General features: G+C 52.6%; 1 protein-coding gene across 1 annotated transcript in view; it reads left to right on the forward strand.

Moving 5' to 3' along the window:
* Nucleotides 1-10,775, forward strand: part of ASB18 (ankyrin repeat and SOCS box containing 18) — an 80,815-nt gene that overhangs the window by 47,801 nt on the left and 22,239 nt on the right. Inside the window, exon 7 of the mRNA XM_007943645.1 lies at nucleotides 10,637-10,772. Within this exon, the coding sequence (XP_007941836.1) occupies nucleotides 10,637-10,772 (136 nt within the window). The remainder of the gene's footprint in view (nucleotides 1-10,636; nucleotides 10,773-10,775) is intronic.

Below are 10,775 nucleotides of genomic sequence, written 5' to 3' on the forward strand. Positions count from 1 at the left end.
GGGTCTGTATCCTGGTCTCTTGTTTCTCCTGCTTTATCTTGCTTCTTTGTGTGGACTGTGATGCTCTGTTGTCTCTGAGGCATTGTGACGTTTTTGTGTTTATATTTAATTGGTGATTATATGTTGCAGTGACTTGTCTACAATTTTCGTTTTCTTTGTATGTTATCCAGACAGGCAGGGTACTGTGCTGTGCTCCTCTGTTCACTAGTTGACAGCACTTACACACTCACCACCTGTCTCCTTTCCTTTGTCAGCCTCTCGTATGTCCTTGCTGACCCTGGCAAACAGCCTATTCTTAGGTCCTGTTTTCATTAAGGTTTTTCCACTAGTTGGTGCCTAATCCACTTCTGTATATTTCCTTTCAAAGCTCAGGGCTCCAGGATTATCTTCTGTATCTCTGTCAATTGGTTTCTCTTTTCTTTGTTGAAGAGGGTCTGTGTTGCTTGTCTGCCTATTCCTCCATCTCACCAGAAAATATAATTTCATTTCTTGACTGCTGCTTCAATGGGCATTGATTGTGGATCCAAATAAAAATGAAATCCTTGAAAACTTCAGTCTTCCGTTCATTTATCATGATGTTGCTTCTTGGTTCAGTTGTGAGGATTTTTGTTTTCTTGATATTGATATAATCCATACTGAAGTCTTTGATCTTCACAAGTGCTTTAGGTCTTCTTCACTTTCAGCAAACATGGCTGTGTCATCTGCGTATCACAGGTTTTTAATGTGCTGTCCTCCAATTCTGGTGCTGTGTTCTTCCTCATACAGCCCAGCTTCTCGGATTATTGGCTCAGCACACAGATTGAATAGGTATAAGGATACAGCCTTGATGCACACTTTTGCTAATTTTAAACCTTGCGGTATTATCTTGTTCTGTTCAAACAATTGCCTCTGGTTATGTATAGGTTTCTAGTGAGCACAATTAAGTGTTCTGGAATTCCCATTCTTCTCAATATAATCCATGATTTGTTATGTTCTACATGGCTGAATGCCTTTGCAGCATCAATAAAATACAGGTAAACATCTTCCTGGTATTCTTTGCTTTCAGCCAAGAACCATCTCATATCAGCAATGATATCCCTTATTCCACATCCTCTTCCGAACCCAGTTTGAATTTCTTTCTGGGTTTTCCCTGTCGATGTACTGCTGCAACTGTTTTTGAATTATTTTCAGCAAAATTGTACTTACATGTGATATTGTTTGATAATGTCCGCATTCTGATCACCTTCCCTTGGAATGGGCACAGACAGGGATCTCTTCCAATCCATTGGACAGGTAGCTACCTTCCACATTTCTTGGTCAAAAATTGTTGTTGTTGTTATTGTTGTTAGGTGCCATCGAGTTGGCTCCAACTCAACAGCAATCTTATGTAGAACAGAACGAAACCCTGCCCAGTCCTGTGCCAGCCTCACAATACTTGCTATACTCGAACCTGTCATTGTAGCCACTGTGTCAACCATCTCATTGAGGGTCTTCCCCTTTTTTGCTGACCCTCCAATTTACCAAGCATGGTATCCTTCTCCAGGGAATGGTCCCTTCTGACAACAGGACCAAAACAACAAATTAGAGCCCTGCAAATACCCATCTTAGGAGAATGAATAAACAAGTTATGGTATATCCGTACAATCAAATATGATCCAACCATTGAAAAACAAAAAAAAGAATGAGTTACTCATATGTGTGACAACATGGGTGAATGTCAAAAACATCATGTTGAGCAAAAGAAGCCAGACACAAAAAAGTAGAAACTTCAAGAAAAGGCAGAACTAAACCACGGTGGGGATCAGGACAGTGTTGCCAGGGGGGTGATGACTGACCAGTAGAGAACACAGGGAACTGACCGAGGAGATGGAAATGTTGCATGTCTTGATTGTTGGTGACACGAGTGTATGCATTTGTCAACATTTATTCTGTCCTACTCTTAAGAGTTGTGCATTTCTCTGTACGTAAATTTTACCTCACTTTTAAAATCTATGTTGCATTTAGTTGCCGTAAAGATGGCTCTGACTCATAGCAACCTTAAGTACTCCTACCCCTCACTTACCGACTATCTTGTTATGCGACATTTCACATTTACAACAATGAAAAATCTACCATCTGACTCTTTTGCACATGAACGACACGTCTGGCAGCAAAGAGCGCTGGGGTGTAAGACTAGAGTAGCGCTAGCTGTGATGGTTAAGGCTGCGCATCACTTGGCTGGGCCGTGACTCTCAGAGGTTTGGCATGTGATTGGGGTGGAGTCAGCCTCCATTCTCCAGTGGTGCTGATTTTTGCGTAATGTCCTGGCCTTTGAAAGTGAACCAGGCTGGTTAAGTGAGGAACGGGTGTGTAACACGATTACACATTGCCCTGTCTTGCAGCTGGTAAGTGAGGAGCGGGTGTGTAACACGTTGCACATTCCTTGTCTTGCAGCTGGTAAGTGAGGAGCGGGTGTGTAACACATTGCACTTTCCCTGTCTTGCACCATCTTCATGGTTCTTGGTACAAAGTCCAGCTCTGCCACTATTGTGTAGTGCCTTCCAACCCAGGAGGCTCATTTTCCAGCCCATGTCCGACAATACTCTTTTGTGACCTATAAGGTTTTCATTTTGCCTGATTTTCCCCAAGCCCTTTTTCCTAGTCTGGATGAGTCTGTAGGAGCTCTGGTAGCATAGTGCCTAAGGCACTTGACTGCTAACCAGAAGGCTGGCAATTCAAACCCACCAGCCACTCCTCGGAAGGAAAGTTGGGTGATCTACTTCCATAGTGATACCACCTTGGAAACCTAAGGAGGGGTCGTCATGAGTCAGATACATAGCAATAGGAGTGGGTTTTTGAGTCTGGAAAGGCCCCCTGGTGGTGCAGTGGTTAAGTGGTTGGCTGCTAGCTGAAAGGTCAGAAGTTTGAACCCACCAGCTACACCATGGGAGGACAGTGTGGCAATCTGCTTCCATAATGATGACAGCCTTGGGAACCCTAGGAGGTAGTTCTACTCTGTCCTATAGGGGCGCTGTGGGTCAGAATTGACTCAGTGAGTGCACAACAACAACTGCTTAGAGCCCTGGTGAAGCCTGTTCATCACGGGTGACCCTGCCACTGTTTGAAATACCAGTGCCATAGCTTCCAGCATCCTGGCAACATGCGGGCCCCACAGTAAAACAGACAGACAGACAGGTGATGGTTGGTGTGTGTGCACACACATACATGTATACTTACACACAAGTGACTTTTCTCTCATCCAGTCCCAAGCTCGCCCACCTCAGCCCACCCCTGCTTGAGAAGGGGGTGTGGTCTTTTTTTGTATTTTTTCACTTTTCCTCCTTCTTCCCCCTCACTCTGGTATTTCAGGATCTCCGTCTTCATCCAACGTATTAGGACCAGGAAATGAGAGAGAAGGTTACTGCCTGTTTCCTGTTGAGGAAGGGACTAGGAGGGAAGTTTCCAGAACATCAGATGCTACTTAGTGACCTTGTGGCACAAACAGTGGAGCTGACTTCTCGAAGCTTGTTCCCTAAATCATTTCTCAGTTCAAGGTGCAGGGTTGCATCTGCAAAATGGAGAAAATTTATCCAAAACATCACCACTGCCATAACCACTCGACACTTCAGAAAAAAACAAAATGGCAGCCACTGCTTCAAAGGAGGCCAAGAGGATACAAACGGCTTGACCTGTTTCCCTCTTAAATTCCCCCTGTCCTCCAGGATGTGTCCGCCCACAGCAGCCATTTCCGTGGTAAATGCTTGTCCTGAGTAGCCTCATAGCTTAGTGTCGCTGGAGAAAGGCAGAGAGAAGAGAATGCGGAACAGGAAGTGGCGGGTTCCAGGTCTCCGGAGGAGAGCCTGGGCAGAAGGGCCCGGAAATAAAGTGGACCTGCAGCTCCATCAAAGTCCTGGGGCTGTGCCGTCCCCGTCCTTCATCCAGAGCCAGCTGGGGAGTTGAGCCACACAGGGAAGCCCCTTGCAATGGCTTCGTTACAAAACAAGGCTGCATTTTCCTCCCAGTCTCCTCACAGGGCCCCTGCACCCCACAGCTGGGCACCTGCCCTCCCGCCCCCACCCACCCCAGGACCCAGCCTGGCCGCTCCAGCCACCTGTCCCCAGGGTGAGTATCCAGCTCATCTGCCACCATGACCACTCCAAGAAGGAAAGGTGGCATAAACCATGATGCTGCAGACCCAGTCATAACATCCATGCCTCCTGGGCACGCTGCCATAGAGTTAAACTCCGTCTGTCTGTCCGTCCGCTGGGATTCTGGCAGCAGTCAAATGAGGGAAACAGTATCAGGCACCTAAGGATGCCTAGGGCTCCCACATCTTCAGAGAGAGACACGCTCTCTCACGAGACACCTGCATCTGCACTGCAGCCAAAGTGTGTACAAGCCGTGTCTTCTTCCCCCTTGAATCAAGCATGAGAGACTCTTAAATCTTGAGTTTGTTTTATTTTTGTTTTCTGTTTATGGTGTATCCACCAAGAAAATCTGTGTTAATGTCTTAGTGCCACATTTGGGGACCATTTAATGATTTTTAAAATTTTATTAGGCAAAATATACCTAACAAAAAGGATTGCCACTGTAACCACTTTTAATTGTACACTCCCATGACATGAATTATGTTCACCATGGCATGCACTCATCACCTTCTACCCATTTCCAAAATGTTTTCCTCACCCCAGACTGACGCTTGGCGGCCGTGACCAAGAGCTCCCGCTCCTTCCCCAACGACCCGCCCCGGTACCACAGTGAACCTATTCTAGATCTCCCAGTGCATTAGCCTGCTTTGTAAACAGTGGCTCCTTGTTGCTGTTTCATGTCTCCCTATCACTCTGGTGGGGGGTCGGTCCTTGTCATCCTGTGGGAGCAGGGGTCCATGCCGCAGACAGGACGTGTTGAGGGTGATGCCACCATTGTCTCCCAGGTCAGAACCAGAACGCGCAGCTGCCAAGCGACTCCGACCCCTGACACCCACATGCGTGTCAGAGTAGAACTGAGCTCCACACGGTTGTCAGGGCCTGGCTGTCCAGGAATGATTGCCAGGCCTTTCTCCCAAGGTGGCGGTGGGGATAAAAACCGAGCCGTCTCGGAAATACTGAGGAGGTAGAGTGTGCAGGTGAGCCCACGTGTCACGGTGAATCGGGCTCCACAGGGTGGTCCGCAGCTGATCTTTGGAAGCAGAGTGCAGACCGTTCTTCAGAGCAACCTCTGGGTGGACTCAGGCCTCCAACTTTCGGTCAACAGCCGAGCACACTGTCTGCACCACTCAGGGAGAACCTGGTGTTCAGTGACTGAGATCTGCCACGCGGGGCCGGAGGCAGGACCGGCCGGTAGGTGCTCCGCGGGCCTGCTCCCCGCCTGCCCCTGTCCTGCCCTCGGTGTCGCTCAGCGAGGCTGCCCAACAATTCCTAGGGAGTACTCAGAGGTGAGCACGTCTGCCTGCCTTGAAGGGCACGGGGCATGTGTTCAACTTAGTGAATGAATGAATGAAACCTTGACTGGTAACTAGTGCAAACCGCCCAGCACAGTTCCTGACCCGGTTCCAGAAGGTGCCTGACAGAGCCCACAGATGAGAAGAGGCAGCATGGCGGGTGGGGCGTCTGAAACCCAGGTCTCCGCTCCCCACTCCGGGCTGTATGTCCCTGTGCAAGTCACCAGGCTGCTGGGGAGCCCGGTTCCCCACCAGTGAAGCAGCCCTACAACACAGAGAGGTAACGTCGTATAAGCTGTGTAGTATCAACAGCCACAGGTCCTGGGGCTCCCAGCTCAGAGCCAGGAGGCCAGGCCGCACTGGGCTGAGGGCTCTGCACCTGGAAGGCTGGCCGGGAGAGGGGCTTGATAGGTCTCGGGGGATTGTGGGCTGCACCGAGGCACAGCGGGCGAGTTTGTTGGGGCGGAGGCAGGTGGGTGCGGGAAGGCGAGCAGTGGCAAGCCCAGGCTGAGGACTGGCACCTTCTGCACCCGGGAGGGGACTCAGGAGAGCTGTGTGCGGGGACCAGGGTTTCAGTGTCCACCCTGAGAGATGAGTTGAAATGAAGTCAGCTGCCCTGGGGGGCTCCTCCCTGTTTCGCCTGCCTGTGAGCTGTCAGTCTGGGGGTCTCGTAACAGCTGTCACTGTGGAGATGTGGGGTCAGAGGGTGTGCTTGTCCACACTGCTTCACGTCAGAGGCTGTGCAGACAACATGGTGTCCCCTTAATCCTCGTAAGATCGAGCCAAAGTCCTTCTGACATCCTGGGATGGGACTTCTACCCTGCCTCCTGGCAGTGACTGCTGACAGGGACGCCAGGTCCTGCTGGCATCTGCCTGTCTATTGGCACAGCAGGAAAACTGCCCCAAAAGTCTACCCCGGGGAAAGGGCGCAGCCAACGCCAGGCGCCCCTGCTGGCCCACCTAGGCCCCGTGGAGCAGTACGGCCTGACGGGCGACGGAGGGGACAACACTGACACACAAGGGACCGAATGTGTCCCAAGGCTGGGCCTGGCCCAGGGGCAGGGCTAGGAGCCTCCCACAGCTGTCTCCTTGCTGTTCATCACTGCGTGCTTCACACACAGCCCTAGATGCCTCTTGCACACTCCCTGCCATCACGTCAGTTCCCACCCATAGTGACCCCATTGGGCTTCCGAGGCTGTCCATCTTTACAGACGCAGTCCGCCTCATCTTCCTCCTGCAGAGGGGCTGGTGGGTTCGAACCACTGGCCTATTTGGTTAGCAGCCAGATGCCTTAACCACTACACCACCAGAGCTCCCTGCAGACCCCTCTAGACTCATCCTTTTGTGGCACTGATGTACAGCCTCCAGGATCACCGCTTACCCCTGGACACCTGAGCGGGAAGTGTGGGAGTCTAGGGGGAACTTGGCATCTTAGATTCCCTGAGCTGTCACCGCGGTGGCGTCGGGCAGGGTGGTACTCTTGTTACTGATCACCTCTGTTCTAAAATCACCACTCCAATTTTTAATTTTTTTCCAAAAGTTTAGAAAGGAAACAAAAGGTACCATCACGCCATCACCCTGAAAACGCACACTGGGGCAGATATTTCCAGGAGGCGGAGACACCCTGAGCCAGAGCTTTCAGGGGGACGTTGGTGGTTCAGGGGCAGAAGTCGTACCTCCCAGGCGGGGGACTTGAGTGCGATTCCAGCCAGCACACCTCCGTCCCACACTGGAGGCTCGGGTGCTGCTGTCAGGCTGGACAGGTGTCAGCGGAGCTTCCAGACAAACGGACTAGGAATAGAGGCCTGGGGACCTACTTTCAGCAATCAGCCGCTGAGGCCCTGTGGGTCACAACGGTCTGGTCCACAGCGGCTTGTGGGGGTGGCGGGGACCGGGCAGCGTTCCATGCCATGGTGCAAAGGCTTGCCAGGAGCCGGGGTCCCACTCAGTGGCACCCAACCACCACCCAGAGTGAGAGACACGGAGACTTGCTGTTAGAATTGAGACAGGACAGTGCTGTCGGGTCGCCTAGTTTCTGGTGGAAGCACCACGGTGCTCTTCTATGTCATCGGGGGCCCCACACAGTCATTAGCAGGGCTGCCCAGGTGCCGGCTGAGAAGTGTCCCAGCCGAGAAGTGTCCCAGCCTATGTGTTGTAACGTGTTGTCCTCATCCCTATGGTTCTCTAAGCAGAACCATTATGGGCCCTCGGAAATGCCAGTGTTTAACAAATTACAGCCTCTTCCTTAGAAATGAAAAGGTCACCTCCAGCTGGGGCGGTGGGGGGGGAGTCCTGACATCGGTGTTGCAAATAGTGACCTGGCCGTTAGCAAGTTATCTGTGGAAGTGGCTGAGAGGATGGGCTTTACTGCCTGGTGCTGCTTGAGAGAGAGAGAGAGAAGGAAATGTGTAATTGTTTGCAAGTGCACAGGCTGGTGGCAAAATGAGACAGAACCCTTGATATCTAACCTCCCGCGGCACTGCTCAAAATTCCTCCCGAGAGGAGCAGGAAATGCAGCTGAAACACCTCCTTGTGAAATTTGCATCCTCTAGTGGCTGGTGATTGTCCCAGAGGACTTTTCGCATCAAACCACATTGTTTGTAAAGATCTTTCACCCAAGACAGACCACTTCTCAAGATACCATTGGTGCGGGAGGCTCTATGGAGGCTGGAGAAATACAAAGAGCAAATTAAAGTACCAAGAGTCCGGGGGTGGAGACAGAAAGGATTCACAGGCAGCTACTTCTAGCCCCCAGCCCCCAGTGATGATCTCGCTCTGAGCCTCAGTTAGGTAAGGAACAGCCCCAGCAACAGGAAGAAAAGCTGAAAGATGGTAACTGACAAAATGCAGGGGCTCTTAGGGAGCGCCATCTGTGAGCTCAGCACCACCATCAGCACTGAGAGTCAGAGAGGCCGGGCAGCCAGCGATCCGGAGGAGGCAGAGGTGCTCACAGACGTGTGAAATGTGGTAAGGTCCATGAGGACAGGGAGGGGTGGTCTCCCTGCCTGGTGGCCCTGGGAAGGCTTCCCTGAAGAAGAGGGAAAGGCAGGAATCTGTCAGCCACCACAAGGCTGGGAGAAGCAGCCACATGCGGAGTTGCAGAGCCTAGAACAGCAGGGTGTGTGCTAGGAACCACACCTGGTCAGGTAGGGTGGGCGCATCAACCAGGCAAGTGGGTGCAGCAGCAGGGGCTGACCAGGTGAGGCCCCCAGGGGCTGGATCACACCCATGCTGTGTCCTTTCTCCAGCAAGCGATGGCAGGCGTTAGCAAGCGCATCTCATCCGATCTACGATGGCAGGCATTGGGCGTTAGCAGGCGCATCTCATCCGATCTACGATGGCAGGCATTGGGCGTTAGCAGGTGCATCTCATCCGATCTACGATGGCAGGCATTGGGCGTTAGCAGGCGCATCTCATCCGATCTACGATGGCAGGCATTGGGCGTTAGCAGGCGCATCTCATCCGATCTCTCTTTCTGGGTGGGATGGAGCTTGTCAGATTAGAGATGAGGACACATTAGGAGACTGTTGTAAATGGTCAGTCAATCAATGACTTGGGCCTCAACAAGGGACAGTGGCAGTGGGATGGGGGCAGGAAGCAGCTCCGGGAGACAGAGAGGATGCAGACAACAGGGCTGAGTGGCCAGCTGAGACGGGCAAGGGATCAGAGACTTCTGATCTGTGGGACCAGGAAGCAGACTCAAGGAAGGGAACAGGCTTAAGTGGAAGGGGCAAGTTCAGGTGTGGACATGCAGTGGCGCTTCCAAGGGGGGGCTATGGGCACAAGCATCTGGCACCCAGGGAGAGTCCAGCTGGGCGGGGAGACCATGGGGGGGGCTGTTTGTTACTTCGTGCAGCTGGAATAGAAATACCACAGGTGGGAGGCTTTAAGACTCTTACAGTCTTGGAGGCCAGAAGTCCAAGTTCAAAGTGCCAGGCTCTGGAGGCTGGGTGGAAAGCCCTTCGACCTTGGGCTTCAGCTCTGTCTCTTGCTCCCTGTCCACTGAAGCTGGAGGCTTATCTTCACTCAGGCAGCAGGTTGCTGAGGCTGACAAGCCCAAGGTCGACCAGTGAAAAGGCACAGTCCCGATATTACCAAACCACAGGGCAGGCCATTGATTCAAGTCCATTAAGAGTCCCAAGATCAGCAAGGCATCACGGCAGGCTGCTGAATAATGACTCAGCTACATGCAGGAGTTAACGTGCCAAAAGCTGGAGACCGTCCTCAAAGCTGCTTCTTCTGTACTGGAAGCAGCCCACATCCCTAAGGCAGCTACTCAGCTGCGCCAGTAGATTCCACCACGGAGTTAATTACCAAGCTCACCATGGGGAATAACTACATCCAGCTGCCCAGCCACTCGAAACCAGGCCCAGCCAAGTTGACACATAACCTTAACTACCACAGGAGTAGGTACAGAGATGGCAGGGGGGCACTGATGAGGTCGCCCAGAGAACCGTGAGGGAGCACCAGTGTGTGGCATGTGCATTTAAGGAGTAGTGGGAGCTGCACAAGATTAAATCACAGAGGGTGTGGAGGCTGGGACAAGGAAGGGCTTCAGGAAAAGACAGGTACTATTTAAACCAAAAAAAAAGTAAGGTTCAAAGTGAGAAGCGTCCATTGGACGTAGGGGCCGACCTGGACTGAGGTCAGCACTCGATTGACACCACTTGGAAGCTCCCACCAGCAGCTGCCCTCAGTCCTGATCCCCGTGTCACCATAGAACTGGGCTCTGCTGGGTTGTCGATGGCTGTGATCCTTCCAAGCAGATCACCAGGCCTTTCCTTGGAGGCACCGCTGATGGACACAAACGGCCGTCCGGTTCCAAGCGCCTAACGGTCTGCACCACCCAGAGCCTCCAAAGGCACACCACGCTGTTAGGATTTCATCGTAAGGTTAACTGTGCTTGGACTGGGAGGAAAGCCCACTGGTTCTGCTTAACAAGACTGTTTGCTCCAGTGTGGCCATGATCCCAGACCTCATTCTTCAGCGGCAGCTTCTGTGGCCCCTGCATGGGGCCCATGACGTGGCCCAGAGTCAGAATCGGCTAGATGGCACCTAACAGGGGACACTGAACTCTTGCCCCTCCTCCAGGGTAACCCTTGCTATCTTAGGGTGCAAACTTGCCCATCGGGTGTCCCAGGGTCCGGGAAGGCCAGCCAGAAAGCGGCGGGCTGGGGGTGGCAGGGGTGTGGATTTGGGGTCGTCGCCTCCACAGTAACCGCCCTGGCCTCCCTGCAGGTGCGCGCAGGCGCTGCTGGACCACGGAGCCTCGGTTCACCTGGCGGGCGGCGCGGGCCAGGACACGCCGCTGCACGTGGCGGCTCGATGCGGCCTGGAAGAGCACGCGCGCCTCTACCTGGGCAGCGGGGCGCGCGTG

Source organism: Orycteropus afer, unplaced genomic scaffold (assembly GCF_000298275.1).
Source record: "Orycteropus afer afer isolate SDZICR_OR568_19922 unplaced genomic scaffold, OryAfe1.0 scaffold00006, whole genome shotgun sequence".
Taxonomy (NCBI): domain Eukaryota; kingdom Metazoa; phylum Chordata; class Mammalia; order Tubulidentata; family Orycteropodidae; genus Orycteropus; species Orycteropus afer.